General features: G+C 46.3%; 1 protein-coding gene across 1 annotated transcript in view; it reads right to left on the reverse strand.

Annotated features, from left to right (window-relative positions):
* The window catches only part of TUBGCP4 (tubulin gamma complex component 4), a 164,657-nt gene that overhangs the window by 35,531 nt on the left and 108,896 nt on the right, over positions 1-20,230 (reverse strand). The window contains exons 14-17 of the mRNA XM_063925919.1: positions 14,477-14,654; positions 13,231-13,365; positions 13,029-13,145; positions 12,807-12,946 (exon numbers count right to left, since the gene is read on the reverse strand). Of these exons, the coding sequence (XP_063781989.1) occupies positions 12,807-12,946; positions 13,029-13,145; positions 13,231-13,365; positions 14,477-14,654 (570 nt within the window). The remainder of the gene's footprint in view (positions 1-12,806; positions 12,947-13,028; positions 13,146-13,230; positions 13,366-14,476; positions 14,655-20,230) is intronic.

A 20,230-nucleotide genomic window follows, 5' to 3' on the forward strand; every position in this document is an offset into this window, starting at 1 on the left:
CAGAGTCATTTCAGCACTATAAGGAATGTAACAAAATTTGCAAAAAGGAAATAAGAGCGGCTAAAGTAGAAACTGAAAAACTAGTAGCAAAGGAAAGCAAAACGAATCCCAAAAAAATATTTAAATACATTAATAGCAAGAGATTAAAGAAGGAGAGTATAGGCCCTTTAAAAGACAAGTTGGGAGTCTTAAGCAAAAATGATAATGACATAGCGGACACACTAAATGAGTTTTTTTCAACAGTATTCACTCGTGAGGACCCAATTCAGGGACTAACGCACAATCTCAATAATGAGAATATCACACTGATAGGTACTTATTTAAGCGAGGAAGTAGTCTGTGACCGATTAAAACATTTAAAGATTAATAAATCACCAGGGCCCGATGGTATTCATCCAAGGGTTCTAATGGAGCTTCACTCTGAACTGGCAAAACCGCTATCTTTGATCTTTAAGGATTCAGTTATATCAGGTATGGTTCCCAAAGACTGGCGTATAGCGGAAGTAGTGCCTATATTCAAAAAGGGAAGTAAAGCTGAACCAGGTAATTATAGACCAGTTAGTCTTACATCTATAGTGGGGAAAGTATTGGAAGGTATTCTAAGAGATAGTATTCAGAAGTTCCTTGAAACCAATAAGGTCATTAAAAGGAATCAACATGGGTTTATGAAGGACAGATCCTGTCAAACCAACTTACTTGGCTTTTATGAAACAGTAAGCGCAAACCTAGATCAGGGTAAAGACGTGGATGTAATCTTTTTAGACTTTGCCAAAGCGTTCGATACTGTACCACACATGAGACTTATCTACAAGCTACAAGAATCAGGGCTAGGAAGCACAATATGCACTTGGGTCAAAAACTGGTTAGATAATAGGAAGCAGCGCGTTGTGGTTAATGGATCTTTTTTAACTTGGCCAGAAGTGCTAAGTGGTGTGCCGCAAGGCTCAGTATTAGGACCGCTATTGTTCAATATTTTCATTAACGACCTAACAGAAGGTCTAGAGAGCATGGTGTCAATTTTTGCAGATGATACCAAATTGTGTAAGGCTATAAATACAGAGGAGGATGCCGAGTCTCTTCAGAACGACTTAGTTAAATTAGAAGCATGGGCAGCCAAATGGAGAATGCGCTTCAACACAGACAAGTGTAAGGTAATGCACTGTGGTAACAAGAACATAAATTACACCTACCTCCTAAATGGGGTAAAATTAGGGGATTCTGTACTGGAAAAGGACTTGGGTGTCCTCATAGATAGCAAGCTAAGCAGTAGTACCCAAAGTAGGACTGCAGCAAAGAAGGCTAATAAGATATTAGCATGCATAAAACGGGGTATTGATGCTAGGGACGAGAGTATTATACTCCCGTTATATAAATCACTAGTGCGGCCACACCTTGAATACTGTGTACAATTCTGGGCACCGTACTACAAAAAGGATATCCTGGAGCTTGAAAAGGTACAGAGGAGGGCGACCAAACTAATTAAGGGCATGGAGACGATGGAATACAAGGAAAGGCTTGAAAGACTAGGCATGTTTACATTGGAAAAGCGGAGACTAAGAAGGGATATGATCAACATCTACAAATATATAAGGGGACAATACACAGAGCTTGCGCGGGACCTGTTTTTGGTTAGATCAACACAGAGGACTCGTGGACACTCGCTCAGGTTAGAGGAGAGGAGATTCCGCACAATACGGCGTAAAGGCTTTTTCACGGTAAGGACAATACATGTTTGGAATTCCTTGCCCGAGGGAGTTGTAATGGCGGAATCTGTCAACACCTTTAAGAATGGGTTAGATAAATTCCTAATGGATAAGGATATCCAGGGGTATGGTGCATAGTCATGCATTATAGTTACTATAAATAGGGATAAAATGTAACGGCTGACAGCAGCATCAGTCAGAAATTTTAGTCAAATCATCATGCATAGGAGACCACAAATAGGTTGAACTCGATGGACAATTGTCTTTTTTCAACCTCAGATACTATGAACATACTGGAGCGGCAGTGTACAGAGCGCTCAGTCTGAAGCAAGACCTTCTCCACAGCCAACATGTTCAAGTCCAATCTGACAACTCGACTGCGGTAGCATACATCAACCATCAGGGAGGCACGTGAAGTCTGGCCGCCATGAGGGAAGTGGCACGCATTCTCACTTGGGCGGAAAGTCATCTTCAGGCTATCTCAGCAGTGTTCATCCCAGGAGTCCTCAACTGGGAAGCAAATTTCTTAAGCCAACAAGACTGCTGGCTCCAGCGAGTGGGCTCTACATCTGGAAGTTTTTCAGGTTCTGGTGGAAAAGTGGGGCCTGCCGGACGTGGACCTCATGGCCTCACACCACAACCAATCTACCAGTATACGGATCCAGGACCAGGGATCATGCAGCTGCCTTCATAGACACTCTGGCGGTGCGGTGGGCCTTCACTCTGGCATACATCTTCCCTCCTTTCAGGGAGTTCCCCGCATTCATCCCTCATTTGTCCCTCTGGTGGCTCCATGGGATTTGGACTCCGTAGACTTCAAGTGACTGACGTGGAAAACACATTGCTATTGTTTGACCTAGGAGCACTATCATGTCGGTCCCCCTTTTTGATTTTCTGTCCGGACAGAGCTGTCATCAGAACTAGGTCTGGCTACCTTAAGTTGTTTTCAGATTCATATTAATGAAGAGATTGTGGTTCCAGCTTTTCAATCTCCAACCCTTTCCGCAAGCGAAGCTTTGATTGATGTGGTAGGTGCATCGAACCAAATCTTTCCGAAAATCTGATGCTCTCTTTGTGCTTTATGGCTTTCACAAGCTGTCTTTGGATGACAGGTTCTCCATACAGCTCAGGAACGTCCCCTCCCCTAGGGGAAACTGCTTGGGGACATATCTGTGGATCCCTACGGATCCTGAAGAAGAGGAGTTATGGTAGACCTACCTTTGGTAACTTTTTCTTCAAATTCCACAAGGTCCATAGGGCACCCACCCAGACACACCTGGCTTCTATGGGTATTTCTTCATGGTCACTAGTTCTTTTTTTCTATTATGTGTTTCTTGTGTGTACCATTCTTCCTTCTCCTGCATTGGGCTTGTTCACTAAACTGGCTCGGCTGGGGGCAGGGTATAGGGGAGGAGGGACTAAGGCATTCTGGGAGCGAAAGTTTTAACTGTTGGTGCCCGGTTCTCTCAAACCACCTACAACCCTTGGGATTTCTGTGGACCCTATGGGCTTCAAAGAAAAAAAAAAAAAAAGAGTTAACAAAGGTAGGTCTACCATAACTTCCAGTAATTGGTTTTGCTGGAGAAACCTGTACTACACAAGTTTCTCTTTTCTACATAATCACACATAGGGGCAGATGTATTAAGCCTGGAGAAGTAATAAAGCAGTGATAAGTACAAGGTGATAACGCACCAGCCAATCAGCTCCTGTCCATTTACATATTAGAGATGATTGGCTTGTGCGTAATAACCTTGAACTTATAACTGCTTTATCACTTCTTCAGGCTTAATACATCTACCCCAATATGCTTTTCAGCTGTAGTCACATGACAGGACCACTACATTATGCCCAATCCCCATTTTAATTTGGAAGCTACTTCCTCTACATTCCCTATTACATGTACACACATACACCATACACACTAGGGTTAACTTGTCACGAATCAACCTACCAGTATATTTTTGGATTATTGAGAGAATCAGGAAGAAACCAAGAGGACATAGGGGTATATGCAATTAGCGGCGAATCGCGGCAAATTATCGCCGTTTTTTAATTCGACACAATTCGACAGGTGAATTCCGGCAGGTGGCTTCCGGAATTCACCATATTCAATGAAAAACGGATTCGACAGTCCCGCGGGCGAAAAACGGCCGATTTGCCGGATTTTGCCGCGATTTAAAAAAACGGGAAAAACCCGGGAAAAAATGGCGTGGGGTCCCCCCTCCAAAGCATAACCAGCCTCGGGCTCATCGAGCTGGTCCTGGTTCTAAAAATGCGGGGGGAAAATTGACATGGGATCCCCCGTATTTTTAAAACCAGCACCGGGCTCTGCTACTGATGCTGGTGCAAAAAATACGGGGGACAAAGAGTAGGGGTCCCCCGTATTTTTTACACCAGCATCGGGCTCCACTAGCTGGACAGATAATGCCACAGCCGGGGGTCACTTTTATACAGTGCCCTGCGGCCGTGGCATTAAATATCCAACTAGTCACCCCTGGCCGGGGTACCCTGGGGGAGTGGGGACCCCTTCAATCAAGGGGTCCCCCCCCCAGCCACCCAAGGGCCAGGGGTGAAGCCCGAGGCTGTCCCCCCCATCCATTGGCTGCTGATGGGAGGCTGATAGCCTTGAGTAAAATGACAGAATATTGTCTTTTCCCAATAGTACTACAAGTCCCAGCAAGCCTCCCCCGCAAGCTGGTACTTGGGAGAACCACAAGTACCAGCATGCGGGCGAAAAACGGGCCCGCTGGTACCTGTAGTACTACTGGAAAAAAAATACCCAAATAAAAACAGGAGACACACACCGTGACAAGTACAACTTTATTACACACTGCCGACACACACATACTTACCTATGTTGACACGCCGACTGCCACAGTCTCCGACGATCCGAGGGTACCTGTGAAAAAAATTATACTCACCTGCCAGTGTCCAGAGATAAATCCACGTCCAGAGATCAAATCCTCGTACTTGGCAAAATAAAAACACGCACACCCGTACCAACGGACTGAAAGGGGTCCCATGTTGACACATGGGACCCCTTTCCATGAATGCCGGGACCCCACGTGACTCCTGTCACTGAGGTCCCTTCAGCCAATCAGGAAGCGCTACTTCGTGGCGCTCACCTGATTGGCTGTCTCGCGTCTGACGTCAGACAGCGCATCGCAAAGCCTCTCCATTACTTTCAATGGTGGGAACTTTGCCGTCAGCGGTGGGGTTACCCGCGGTCAGCCGCTGACCGCGGGTGACCCCACCACTAGCCGCAAAGTTCCCACCATTGAATATAATGGAGAGGCTTTGCGAGGCGCTGTCTGACAGCTCAGAAGCGCAGCCAATCAGTGCAAGGACGTTGCGCTCGCTGATTGGCTTAAGAGACCTTTCAGTGACAGCAGTCACGGGGGGGTCTCTCTGCATTCGTGGAAAGGGGTCCCATGTGTCAACATGGGACCCCTTTCAGTCCGTTGGACTGGTGCGGGGGAGGCTTGCTGGGACTTGTAGTACTACTGGAAAAAACAATATTCTGTCATTTTCCTCAAGGCTATCAGCCTCCCATCCGCAGCCCTTGGATGGGGGGGACAGCCTCGGGCTTCACCCCTGGCCCTTGGGTGGCTGGGGGGGGGACCCCTTGATTGAAGGGGTCCCCACTCCCCCAGGGTACCCCGGCCAGGGGTGACTAGTTGGATATTTAATGCCACGGCCGCAAGGCACTGTATAAAAGTGACCCCCGGCTGTGGCATTATCTGTCCAGCTAGTGGAGCCCGATGCTGGTGTATAAAATACGGGGGACCCCTACTCTTTTTGTCCCCCGTATTTTTTGCACCAGCATCAGGAGCAGAGCCCGGTGCTGGTTTTAAAAATACGGGGGATCCCATGTCAATTTCCCCCCCGCATTTTTAGAACCAGGACCAGCTCGATGAGCCCGAGGCTGGTTATGCTTTGGAGGGGGGACCCCACGCCATTTTTTTCCGGGAAAAGTGACAGAAAGTGAAAGGGCACCGTGATGGTGCGGCAATCCTCTGCGCTGGCAAAGGGCAGGTGCCTTGAAGACTCAATACGCTGCGCTTAACCACTAGCCCACGAGGACACATGCCACAGGCCAATGCAGGATCCCTGGGGTTGATGAGGGGGAAGTGAGCATCGTCTGTAGTCCCTCCCCCACCCCTGACACTTGCTTGGAGCCATAGGCTAAAGCTAGGTACACACTATACAATTATCTGGCAGATTATCTAACTGGTTGGAATGAAAATCTGGTAATGAGAGCAAATTACAATCGACCATTTGCTCCCAAACACTGGAAAATGGAGAAGAACAGTCGGTCATCCAAGTTGTTTAATATTGTGTTTAACCAATTTGTATGAACCGCAGGTTTTGTCCGTTTTTCAGTGTTTGGAGCAAATGGTAGATTGTAATTTGCTCTCATCCATTACCAGATTTTCATTCCCACCAGATAGATCTGGCAGATTATCTGACAGATAATTGTATAGTGTGTACCTAACTTAACTCATGCCTCAGGCAAACTCCCCCCTCTCTTTCCTCCCTCAGAATGCTCGGCAGCCATTTTAAGCACATACTTCTACACAGAGAGGGAGGCTCGGGCTCTGACTCCCCTGTACCTTGCTCCTAGGAGCCTGGTCCTTTGCTAAACTCCTGCCTGCTTTCACTAGCCGGACAGTTGAGTATTACTGGCCACATTTCTTGTGCATTGAGTTTTGTGTGCTTGTATGTGTGCTTAGTCCTAGTTGCCACTCACTCTATAGGAACTGCCTGTGCTCAGTGCATTATTAAATATTCATAGTGTATAACACATTGATATTTTTTGTAGTTGCCACACTTAATATAGTTTGGGTCAGCTTTACCATCTTGAACTCCAGCATTTAATCACTGCTTTGGTGTCTCAGTGTTTGAGATTGATATTGGTGAACATGCCTCCCAAAGACAGGAGCTAACAAGGAGGTTACTACACTTGTGCTTCGTACTTGCAGAGTCTGTATCAACATTCTCTCTCCCCAGGATTCTGACGAGGGCCTTTGTGTCGTTGCTTCTCAGCTCTGGAGCGGCACGTGGAGTCCTCTACGATCCCGGAAGATACCATGTCCTTGACTGACGTAGAATCACTGGTCAGGGCAGTTAGAGCAGTACTGCACATTAAAGATACTGACCCGTCTCCTCGGGACAAGGCTCCACTTTTTTAAAGCGTCAAAAGGAGTCAACTCTGTTTCCCACATCAGCTCAGCTGGAAGACCTTCTGGAGGTAGCCTGGTCTCAGCAGACTAGATGCTTGCAGTTAACCAAGCGGATGGCTTATCCACTACTGCCCAAAGAAAGGACTGTGTGGGAATCTCCCCCTCCAGTAGATCCACACATGGCACGCTTGGTTAGGTTCTCGATCTTCGCACGGATAGGAAGTTGGAAAATGTCGCCAAATCAGCTGATTCTCACGCGGGTGCCATCATTCGTCTGACCCTGGCGTCAGCCCTGGTAGCTAAGGCTATTGGTGATTGGGTGCAGAGACTGGAACGTGGAATGACAGAAGGCAAAAGTAGGAGAGTTTTTTTTGCGTGTCTTGAATATCCAAAAGGAGAGTACCTAACTTGGTGAGGCAGCCATAGACACTGTAGTCTTTAACAGCCAAGGTTTCAGCTTCCACGATGGCTACATTCCTGGTGCGCTGACGCCAACTTCAAAAAAGGCTCAAGGCACTCCCTTATGCAGGAGATACGCTGTTTGGTCAGGAGCTGGACAAGATAGTTTCTACACTGGTGGCTTCAAAGACAGCCTTCTTGCCTTCAGCTGCACCACCTCGAACAAGACTACTTTTGCTCCTTTCATCTGCAAGGCAGATTCAAAAGTCAGGCATCCGTTAGACATCAGCCTCCGTACTAGAGCTCTAAGTCCCGACCTGAGCAGCCCTGTGCTACCAGATGTCTGGCTCCCAAGCAGCCCACCGTGTGGCAGGATGGGCCTCCTCCTGTGGGACTCCAGGGTGGGAGGCCGACTTCTGTATTTTGCGCCGAGGTAGATAGACACTATGGATGCATGGGTCAAAGGTTTCATCTCAGGGATAGGCACTGACATTTTGGAGATGTCCTCCTCAAAAGGTTCTTTTGTACCAAACTTCCACAGGATGCAACAAAAACAGAGACTCGTTGACAGTCAGTGCAGTCTCATGTAGCCTCCGTCGTCATCCCTGTCCCCCAGGATCAGAGGGGTTGAGGTTTTTATGCAAACCTCTTCCTGGTTCAGAAGCCAGATGGCTTCTACCATCTATTCTTAATCTCAAGAAGCTGAACAAGTATCTTTGTATTCCCAGGTTCCGCAAGTAGTACCTCTGATCCATTATCCTAGAACAGGGGGACATTATGGCATCTTTGGACATTCGGGATGCAAACCTTCACATTCCCATCCGACATGACCAGCTACGCTTTAATACTCTGTGTCTCCTACAAGCTGCAGTGAATGCCTACACTCTTACAGTCTGCTAAGAGCATGCTGGAGGACAGCAGAGTGTGGCCTACTAACGCAGCAACAGAGCTCCGGACTCTGCTCTCCAACCTGCTTTTATCGTGCTCACAGCACGCGGTGGCTGCGTGGAGAATCCCTGCAACGTGGTTTGTTGAATTCAGTAACTCCAGTGGAAGCACCTATTAGTGGGAGACATGGAGCAGCTAACCTGGAGTGGTGTCAGTAGATGTATATATAGTGTTCTCCCACAAATAATTTTGCCAGTGGCTTCCAGAAGTAGGCAGGTGGGGCCTTCATGCAAAAAGGGGGTGGTCTCACAGGAAAAGGGGTGTAGCCACACAATAGTACACATGTCTTAACTAACATAACTCCATTTTATGTTTAATCGACTAGAGTCAGAGGCATATGAGAAAAATCAGGAGTTATGGTAGACTTGCCGGCGATAACTCTGTTTCTCCTAAGTCCACAGTATCCACAGTATCTACCTTGGGTTGTAGGTGGCATCAGAGGATTGGGCAACAAATGGTTAAAGCTTTTGGGGCTCCCAGAATGCAACGGTCCATCCTCCCTATATCCCCGCCTCCTGGCTCAGGGAATTCAGTTGGTTCCAAAGCTCAAGGCAGGAGCAGACATATCGAGAGGGAAGACCTATTCAGGCAAGAAGAACATACGCACACTTCCATACCAGAAGGAAAGAAGAGGTTAGTAAGTGCAAAGATTCTCAAATCAGATGCGTCAGTGTGGGTTACCTGTGAATTCTGTGGACTTCGGAGAAATAGAGTTATCGGCGGTAAGTCTACCACAACTTCTGATTTCTCCTTCAGGGTCCACAGCAGTATCCACAGGATCTACCTTGGGATGTCCCAAGGCAGCAATTAAGGGAGGGGATGCTCCTAATTGGACGGGAGAATCCTTCGCAGCATCCTGAGAGGCAAAGGTATCAAAGGCATAATGTCTAATGAATGTATTAATTGATGACCATGTGGCTGGCTTACAGAGTTGCTCAGCTGAGGCGCCACAGTGCGCTGCCCATGAAGGATCTACCGAACGGGTAGAGTGGGCAAAGGCATTATCCGGGATAGGGACATCCACTTCAGAGTATGCTTCGGAGATAGTCATCCAAAGCCATCTAGCCAGAGTTTGCTTATTGGCAGGCCATCCTCTCTTGTAAAAACCGCATAGAACGAGGAGAGTGTCTGTCCTTCTGATGGCAATGGTATGATCCACGTAGTACCTTAGAGCACAAACTAAGTCCAATGATGCATCTCAAGCAGAGAGGTCCAGTACCTGAAAAGCTGGAACTACTATTTCTTCATTAAGGTGGAACTTAGAGACCACCTTAGGTAAATATCCAGATTTAGTTCGGAGAGCTGCTCTATCTGGATGAAGTACCAGAAATGAAAGGGGGGGGGGGGGCAACACGACGGCGCCCCTTAATCTGATACTCTTCTAGCTGAAGCAATTGCCAGAAGAAAGAGAACTTTAGCGGTCAACTATTTGAGATCCACATGATGCAATGGTTCAAATGGGACAACTGGAAGTGCCCTGAGAACTAGCCCTAAGTCCCAGGGAGCTGTAGGGGGTACAAAAAGAGGTTGAATGTGAAGCATTCCTTGGAAAAAAGTACAACATCCTGTAGGTTTGCAATTTTCTTTTCGAACCATACAGTTAACGTTGACACTTGTACCTTCAAGGAAGCTAGGCAGAGACCTTTGTCCATTCCTGCTTGAAGGAATGCTAGAATTCTTGAAACTCTGAAAGACCTTGGATCATATTTCTTGGCAGCGCACCATTGAAAATACGCATGCCATATCCAGTAATAGAAGCGAGCTGAGGAAGGTTTCCTTATTTTAAGCATCGTTTGGATTACCTCTTGTGAAAAACCTTTCACTTTTAACACTGCTATTTCAAGAGCCAAACTGTCAAAGACAGACGATCCAGGTGTTCGGAGACACAGGGACCCTGGATCAGTAGATCTGGACGTTGAGGCAGTAGGAACAGAGTATCCGTGGACAGCCTCTGCAGATCTGTGTACCAATTTCTTCTACGCCACGGAGCTATTAATATCACAGCGCCCCCTTCCTGTTTGAATTTTCAAATTACCCTGGGCAACAGGGAGTTGGTGGAAAAACATATGCCAGAAGAAAGTTCCATCTCACTGACAGAGCATCCACGAAGATCGCTTCTGGATCCTTTCTTTTTGATCCGTATACGTGTACTTTATTGTTCTGACGAGAGGCCATGAGGTCCACTTCCGGCAGTCCCCATTTGTTTACTAGAATCTAAAAGACTTCTGCAAGACCCATTTGCTTGCATGAATGTCGTGCCAGCTGAGAAAGTCCGCTTCCCAATTTAGGACTCCTGGTAACTATATAAAATAATAAAAGCAAAAACGGACAGCAGCACCGTTTTTTTACATTGGTGCGGCAGGAGCTAGACCAAACAAAAAACTGAATTCCATGAGCCAGGAGGCAGTGTTATAGGGAGGCTGGACCATTGCATTCTGTGAGCCCCAAAAGCTTTACCCATTTGGTGCCCGATCCTCTACAACCCAAGGTAGATCCTGTGGATACTACTGTGGACCCTGAAAGAGAAATCCAGTCAGGAATTTATCTATGAAACATAAATCCTTTTTAAATAGCATGTTTTTCTTTTAACTAGCTATAACTTACGCTATTATGCCTCAGTTGCAGTTTTGCTAAATTTGCATGCTAATGCTGATGATTTCATTTATTTGATTTAATGATTTAAGCATGATTTAAGCATGCTGATTTAATGCTAATGCCCGCCAGAGATGCGAATGCAAATCAACTGCGAACGCATCGCTGTCCACGCAAAACAAGGGTAGCCTCCCTGCGAAGGCAGACGCAGCCATGTTTTTGCTTTGCAGCGGCTACGTGTGACGCCACACAGCCACCCCGAAAAACACCCCCGTTCCTGACATCGTGCCCCCGCAACTCCGCACCACGAACACCTCTGCCAGTTAATCAGGCAGAGGCGATTGCATCTCCCTGCCTGCGCGCCTTGAGGGTCCTGCGTGTGCACACAGGGCCGATATTTGGGAGTATGTGATCGCATCTCAAATGCGATGCATACTGAATAAGGCCCTGTAAGACATATTTACATATATTCATATATAGAGATAAGATTGTGAAAAATATTCACCAACTTTTATAGTTGTACATTGTCATATATATATATATATATATATATATATATATATATATATATTAATTCAAGGTCCTAGAATATTTTCTGTAGACTATAAATAATGACTCAGTCAATTAGCATGTTATGCTTTTTAGAAAAATTTATTTATGCTGCTAATTAAAGAATGTAGCCAATATTAGTAAATTAGGCAATACTGCCTCTATGCTGTGATTTTTAGAATGTATACTGTATGTAATGTTTGGAACTTGTTGGCAATGAGCAATTTGAAATCAGGTAAGAAACAAAAACCTACATAACCCTTTGCTAAACAATAAAGTAGACCAAAGTGAATCTGAAAACACACAAAGCTTGTCGTGCTGAATTCACCCTCTGTGGGCATAGTTCTATGCTGATCTGAATGACTAACATTGCATGCTGTACTTCTGTGAATTGAGGGGTGACCCTAATTGCACATTATGCCCACACGGTATGGACCCTTATTGCACATTATGCCCACACGGTATGGAGCCTTATTGCACATTATGCCCACATTATATGGCCCCTTATACACCACCACATAGTTGTGCCCCTTATTCCCTTATGACAGACAGTAGGGGTCCCCCTTACCTGGTACTAAAGAGTGGACTCAGCCAAATCATAGCAATTCAACAGGGGCTTAGGCTAGTGCCTGCCTACCTTAGGGCACATAAAGTGACCTGGGCCTAATGATGTCAGATAAAGCAAGTGAGCAGAGCTATGACGCAGCAAACTGTGATTGGCTCGCCATGGCTGCTTGTAATTGGCTGCCTGTTCGCGAGCCCAGCTTGGCGTAGTTGCTATCACTGTTGCTTCCTTGGTTGCAGCACAGATAGCTCTGTATGTAAATGCAGCAGGAGTTGTCAATTACAAGTAGATGCCTCCTGCTGCAGTAGTGATCCGAGCTGCCTCGTAGGACGCAGCATCAGATCACTGTGACACCACTGGGCGGCTTGCGGCACCGATAGGGTCTCACAAGCCCGCCCATTGATCCTTGTAATAGCCCAGGAAAACTCAGTCCAACTACTGATGTCCTGGCCTCTTCCCTCCCTTTAACAAACAGAGGCTGTAGCCGCCCCCTACCCACCCGCAAATGGCATCAGACTGTCAATCATTGACAGTCAGATGCCATCCTGCATGCTAGGACCCATTTGCGTACGGGCAGAACGGGTCCTGCACATGTGCAAAATACTAAACATCGGTACTTTGTGGCATGGGACACAGGACCGACTGGACCTGAATGAGGGCCCTGATGCAACCACGCCCGGCAAGTGGAAGTGGTTAATATACAGTAACGAGGAAGTTTACATTGTATAGGAAGAGAATGAGTTTTTGTTTGTTTTTTTAGACACGCAGAGTCTTTTTTGGGGGGCAGAATAAGGATCGCTGGGGGGCAGAATAAGGAAAGCAATTATCATCAAAATAACTGTTGGATACAAATTAGTCTTATCTTACCTTCCCAATGTGCCTCCTGCTTGTGTGTAGTATTTATTATAGTCCAATCGCAACAGCAGCTGAGCCAGGTCAGAGTTAATCTGATGGTTCCGGACACTGGAGAGTATCCTGAAGAGTAATGAGGACTGACAACTAAACCCCTACAATATAATTATGCATGTGAGAAAGTCATAACAGACACAACCTGTACATTAACTAAGGCAATACTAAAAAGGGACTTACTTTAACAAGGCTATCTAGCTGGCCAGCCCCACGTTCATCTAGGGGACCCAAGTTTTGGCTGACTAGAGAACAGAAGCTGTGGCACAAGTCTAAGATTTCATTTAGACAATGGAAAACCTGCAAAATAATGGCAATTTTTCAAAAATAAATATCTATAGATTTGGTTTTAAGTAACAGGTGCAGCATCACACTTTGTACTTACAGGCTTTAGCAAAATGAAGGACTGAGCCAAAAGATTGCTGAGAAAATGGTCATGAGCCAAGCGGATACTCTCAAAATCCCGTGTGGCGTTGATCTGCTGTAAGAGTTGGGAGAACTGGGATTCTAATACATCTACCTAAACGAAAAAAAGAACTGGTAACCTACAAAGGAACACTGTAAAGAGAAACTGATCACAGGTTGCATGTGTCCCACAGGAAAGCTCATGCTGGCTATGCAGTAATGTGACTTGGTACAATTTGATTGATCTGTTTGTTCCAGTTGCACATTTTATATACAGTAGTACATGGAGAGGATGGTATTGGCTCTCACAGGTTTCCTTGTACAGCAGGTAGCCTGCCATTCTTTTGTGCCATGAGATTACTCCATTGGCTTTCAACTTTTCCAATGCCTCTGCATAAAAGACACTGGAAAACATGAAACACTGCCTAAGAAAGTTCAATGATACCAGAAGGCTGCTTACCACAGAATGAGTGCTTGTTTGGTTGCCTATTCCTTCTTGAAAGGAAAGTGTCTTATGTAACAGGCAGGTGCAAGTACACACAGATAATAAGGACTTGCTGTAAATTAGACACATGCGCTGCTGATGATGAGCCGTGTGCATCTCAAGCTGTGTATGGCTCTGCATGTGTGCAGAAATACACCATTATTTTTTAATAATTGGAGCCCAAATTGCTTAAAACTCCATCCCAAAATGTACACAGTCCCACTATATGACCACAAACACGCGGACACAGATTTTACAGGCCAGTGCAATTCAACTGTCATTTAGGTGAAGTGCATAAGACATGGGCTCTGTACAGAGGGGGTTATTCAGAGTTGTTAACAAACCAAAAAAGTTAGCAATTGGGCAAAACCATGTGGGTCTGGTAGATGAAACATGTGCAGAGAGTTAGATTTGTGTAGGTTATATTGTTTCTGTGCAGGGTAAACACTGGCTGGTTTATTTATACATTACAATTACGATCTCATTTTGAACACACCCCACCCAAATCTAACTCTCTCTGCACGTTACATCTGCCCCCCCCCCCACCCCACCCCCTGCAGTGCACATGGTTTTGCCCATTAGGGTACTTTTTTGGTTCGCTAACAACTCTGAATAACCCCCATTCTTGATTAGCAGCTGGGATCTATATAGACAACAAGTAATCTTGATGAGAGAAAAAAACTGGACTTGTATTAACTAATACAGAAAGTAAAATGTTAGTGATGCGTCCCATCTTCCTTACCTGCAAGTAGTACTGAAGATTGTCCACCAGAAATGCCATGTGGTTCTGCAGCCGCCACTTGATGGCATCTGTTCTATTTGATTCCAAATGTTTCCTTTGCATCTGCAGAGCCCAGCAATGCTGAAGCTCAGACTGTACCCGGCGGACACTCAGCAAGTACTTAAAGACTACGTTGTACCTAGCAAACATAAGATGTAAGCCATAGTTCTCTGTGATACTGTACGTTTACTGCTCTCACCAAATGTTAAACCATATTACAGCAATTTACAGGGACTGGACTGCTGTCTTAACCCAAGCATTACCACAGCTCAATGTTTGTTTCCATCTTTTGCTTGTGTGTGGAGATATTTAGAATAATAGTCTCTAACAAACTGGTTCTGAACCTCTATGTATTTGTACATTTCAATGTAGAAGCAATTAAGCACTGCTTGAGGACATGGCACAGCAAGGTGTCACAGTAGTAAGCATTGTCAACGTGCCTTTTGCTTGTGTGAGTAGTAGTAATAATAATAATAATAATAATAATAATAATAATGGTAATACTGAGTTGCCTGAATCTTCCTCACATCTTTTATTATATTGGTACAAAAATTTCAGAACTATTGTAATATTTCCTCCTTATTTAAAAGTATATTATAAACAACCCTTAAAAATTGTCTAGTGAACATATTTGCGGGCAAACTGGTACAATTTTTTTTTTTTTTTTTTTTTTAAAGTTCAACATTTCAGCAATTTTAATTAATAATATAGTACAATAAGAACTCGGAACATCTTTGTTTTAAATTTTATAACTCAAAAAAGTTTCTTTATTGCATTTACAACAGTTACTGCCTATTGTTTGCAACTTACTACCAATAACTTATGGTAGCAGACAGAACTCCATCTAAAACAAGTCAAACTTTACTTTTCTGTTAACATAATGGATTCACAGCTGTAACCTGACTTCACTAAGAATCATTTTGCAGAAGACATACAAAAATGTTCAAATTCCTTTTCAATAAAGAACACGCAATAGTATAACTTTAAAATCACAAGGAACTCTGTAAAATAATGTGTTTATTGATTTTACAGGACATTTAGGGGGTTAATCAGAGATGGACGCAGATCACCGCATACGCAGCAAGATCTGCGTCCATCTCCTTACATGCTGGGAGCCGCCAAGCACAGGGCAAGGCCGCCCAGCATGTATGGCGCTGCCTCACGATGCGTCTGCAATTTAATTGCAGACGCATCTAATTAAGGTTGACCCCTGCCAGCGCAGCCGCCATTTTTCAATCACAGCAACTGCGTGTGACACCATGCAGCTGCCCCAAAAAATGCTCGCTGCATGCCCCCTTTCAGCCTGCCACGCCCGCAAAACGCTGCGTCGCTGCCCACCCGCCGCTGTCTATTATGTTGCGCATCCTTTGGGGATGCGCCTGTAATGTGAATGGCCACGCAGGCGCAATGTGGTCGCTGCGTATGCACAGTTTGCCGATGTACAGCAAACTGCAAAGCGGCTGAATTAGGCCCTTAGTTAAAAAGTCATTTGCATTACTCTGGCTTACCACTGCAGTTTTGAATAAAGGAGAGTTATGGTAGACTTACCATGGTTAGCTCTCTTTCTACAAGGTACACTGGGTTCCACAGTGAAAACATTGGGGTGTAGAGCGGGATCTTGGATCCAGAGGCACCATCAGGCAAAGCTTTGACTGTCCCAGGATGCATTGGGGTCTCCTCTATAACCCTGCCTCCAGGCACTGAGAACTCAGTTTCGTTAACCAGTCCAATGCAGGAGCAGGTAAAAGAGAAGGCAGATGTCAGTCACATAAAACCACAATCTCATGACAGGAGAGGGTACCAGTGGCTAATGTCATACAACCCAAAGAAGCTAGGTGCGTCAGGGTGGGCGCCCTGTGGAACCCACTGTACCTCGCAGAAAGAGAGTTAACCATGGTAAGTCTACCATAACTCTCCTTTTCTGCAGCGGGGTAAACAGTGTTCCACAGGGAAAACATCGGGGATGTCCTAAAGCAGTTCCTCAAGGGAGGGGACGCGCCCTGGCGGGTAAGAGAACCTGGCGTCCAAAGGAAGCATCCTTGGAGGCGGAAGTAGCAAAGGCATAGAACCTAATGAATGTGTTCACTAAGGACCATGCAGCTGCCTTGCACAATTGTTCTGGGGACGCACCACAGCGGGCCGACCAAGAAGGTCCAACAGACCGAGTAGAATGGGCTTTAACTGTAGCAGGAGCTGGTAGTCCAGCCTGCGCATAGGTTTGTGCAATCACCATTCTAATCCATCTGGCCAAGGTTCGTTTAGTCGCAGACAAGCCACGTTTGTGAAACCCAAACAGTACAAAAAGGGAATCTGACCTCCTGATAGAGCCAGTTCCTCCCCACATAGACATGGAGGGCCCTAACCACATCCAAAGAACGTTCTTTGGGAGACAAATCCGAAGAGACAAAGGCCGGAACCACAATCCACATTAGTACCATGGGGATGTACCAAAGCTCCAAGAACGGAAGGGAGAGCGCGGAGGCTCCTGCAGAACTGATTGACCGAACTTCAGATCATCAGAGGCCAAAGTATCGAACTTGTAGAACCTTGCAAACATGTTCGACCCCGACCAAGTAGCCGCTCGGCAAAGCGGTGTTGCCGTGAGACCCCGGGCAGCCGCCCAGGAAGACCCCACCTTACAAGTAGAGTGGGCCCTAACAGATTCTGGACACGGTAGTCCCGCCGTAGAATAGGCATGTTGGATAGTGAAATATACAAGTCAGGTAAATGGCGCTCGTGTGTACGGATATTTCGTGTGGGCAGCAACTTGTAAATGAAGTACCTCCAAAAGACTTCGCATAAACAATACTAGTAATGGGTTTTACAAGTGCGCCTGAAAGAATTGTGTGTTTTTCTCTTCCTAATGGTTTGTACCCTCAATGTGATGGTACTGCTAAACAATATTAGCTGTAATATAATCACTGACAATAATTAATGATGCTGAAATAAAATTGTGTTTTTATTTTGTGTTAGTACACTGAAACGTCTGCTAATACAGGGTAGGGGGGGGGTAGATAGGGGAGAAAAGTCTATTGTGGATGTGCTCGTTTGTGCTTGTGTTCTCCAACGCGTATCGGCCAGTGTTGGCCTTCGTCAGGGAGTCCTTAAGACTTTAAAATTGAATATCAGAGCGATCGATTTAAGACCCAGAGGAGGAAGGACGAGAGAGGAAAGAAACGGCACCCATTGAGATTTCAACTCGGTCACGTGATCGGACCAACCCGGAAGTGCGGGAGGACGCCGGGCACAGCAGCGACTACGGAGCAGACCGCTGGCGGAGGGACAGGAGACGGAGCAGAAGCTAGAAGGTAAGGGACTCTGTAGGAGAGGAGAAGGCGCAGCGGACAGCCCGAGCAGGGCTAGAAGCAGTCCCCTTCTCCCTCTCCAAGACAAGTGATCGATCCCCTTCTGTCCGGGATACCTCTACGTCCTGCTCTGTCCGTACCCCTCTACGTCCTGAACTACCCCGATGTCGCTCTGATGAGCGCAGCGCTCATCAGAGCGACATCGGGGTAGTTCAGGACGTAGAGGGGTACGGTCTGTCCGGAGTCCTCACTACTAAGAGCACCAGCCCTACCCTGACCCCACACCGCCAGCGGCTACTCAGGGGTACCCCTTGCTCTTTTTCTGGATCCCACCTATGTAAAAGACATTTCACAGATCATTTATTAGCTCTGGACAATATCCATCCAAGACATTATCCACTGCAGAGGTGGGACGCCACCTTTCTGAAGTGGAATATCAGCATATTTATTCCAATTGTGCTCATTTATGAACATTATCACTGCTTCATCCATAGCAGTGGAACCCTCCCCCGTTTTCTCCCCTATCTACCCCCCCTTCCCTGTATTAGCAGACGTTTCAGTGTACTAACACAAAATAAAAACACAATTTTATTTCAGCATCATTAATTATTGTCAGAGATTAGATTACAGCTAATATTGTTTAGCAGTGCCATCACATTGAGGGTACAAACCATTAGGAAGAGAAAAAAACACAATTCTTTCAGGCGCACTTGTAAAACCCATTACTATGTTGGATAGTGAACCTAATCCAGCGAGAAATAGATTGCTTAGTAGCAGGACGCCCAATTTTCTTGGGATCATATAGGACAAACAAAGAGTCCGACTTCCTGTGACGAGCAGTTCTCTTCACATAAATCTTCAGAGCCCTCATGACATCCAAGGACTTTGAAGTAATCGAGGAGTCATTAGCCACTGGCACCACAATAGGTTGGTTGATATGAAACGCCGACACAACCTTTGGAAGGAACTGTTGACGAGTCCGGAGCTCAGCTCTATCCTCATAGAAGATCAAGTAAGGGCTTTTGCATGACAAAGCCCCCAGCTCAGAGACACGCCTAGCAGAATGCTAAGGCCAACAAAGTGACCGCCTTCCATGTAAGAAATTTGAGGTCCACCTCCTGTAGAGGCTCAAACCAATCCAACTGGAGAAACTGCAACACCACGTTAAGGTCTCAAGGCGCCGTAGGCGGTACAAAGGGAGGTTGGATATGCAGAACTCCCTTCAAAAAGGTCTGAACCTCAGGGAGGGCAGCCAATTTTTTCTGAAAGAAAATGGACAGGGCTGAAATCTGGACCTTCACAGATCCCAATCTCAGCCCCATATCCACTCCTGCCTGCAGGAATAGGAGGAAACGTTCCAGTTGAAATTCCACCGCAGGAAACTTCTTGGACAAACACCAAGAGACCTATTTTTTTCAAATACAATGGTAATGTTTAGACGTTACCCCTTTCCTAGCCTGTATGAGGGTAGGAATAACTTCTTTCGGAATACCCTTCCGAGCAATAATCAGGCGCTTAACTTTCATGCCGTCAAACGTAGCCGCGGTAAGTCTTGATAGGCGAACGGACCCTGCTGCAGCAGGTCCTCCCGAAGAGGAAGAGGCCTCGGCTCTTCTTGTAGTAGATCCAGAAGGTCCGCGTACAAAGCTCGTCTTGGCCAGTCTGGGGCAATGCGGATCGCTTGAACCCTTTTTCTCCTTATGAGCTTTAGGATTCTTGGGATAAGTAGGAGTGGTGGAAACACGTACACTGACTGGAACACCCACGGAGACACCAGGGCGTCCACCACCACTGCCGGAGGGTCCCTCGACCTGGAACAATAGCGCCGAAGCTTCTTGTTTAGACAAGAGGCCATCATGTCTATCTGGGGTAGACCCCAAAGATCCGTTATTTCCTTGAATACCTCCGGATGGAGGCCCCACTCTCCTGGATGGAGATTGGGTCTGCTGAGGAAGTCAGCTTCCCAGTTGTCTACTCCCGGAATGAAGATGGCGGACAGCGCTAACGCGTGTTTTCTGTCCAGAGGAGTATTCTTGCCACCTCTGCCATTGCCGCTCTGCTCTTCGTTCCGCCCTGTCGTTTATGTAAGCCTCTGTTGTTACGTTGTCCTACTGCACCTGAATGGCCCGATTTCTTAGAAGAGGGGCCGCCTGAAGAAGACCGTTGTGGACGGCTCTAAGTTCCAGAATGTTGATGTGCAGGCCGGCTTCCAGGCTCGACCACCGTCCTTGGAAGGTCACCCCTTGAGTGACTGCTCCCCAGCCCCTGAGGCTCGCATCCGTTGTTAGAAGGACCCAGTCCTGTATCCCGAACCTTCGGCCTTCCAGGAGGTGAGGCCATTGGAGCCACCAGAGGAGTGAAATCCTCGCTCTTGGTGACAGACGAATTTTCTGGTGCATGTGGAGGTGAG

Source organism: Pseudophryne corroboree, chromosome 6 (assembly GCF_028390025.1).
Source record: "Pseudophryne corroboree isolate aPseCor3 chromosome 6, aPseCor3.hap2, whole genome shotgun sequence".
NCBI lineage: Eukaryota > Metazoa > Chordata > Amphibia > Anura > Myobatrachidae > Pseudophryne > Pseudophryne corroboree.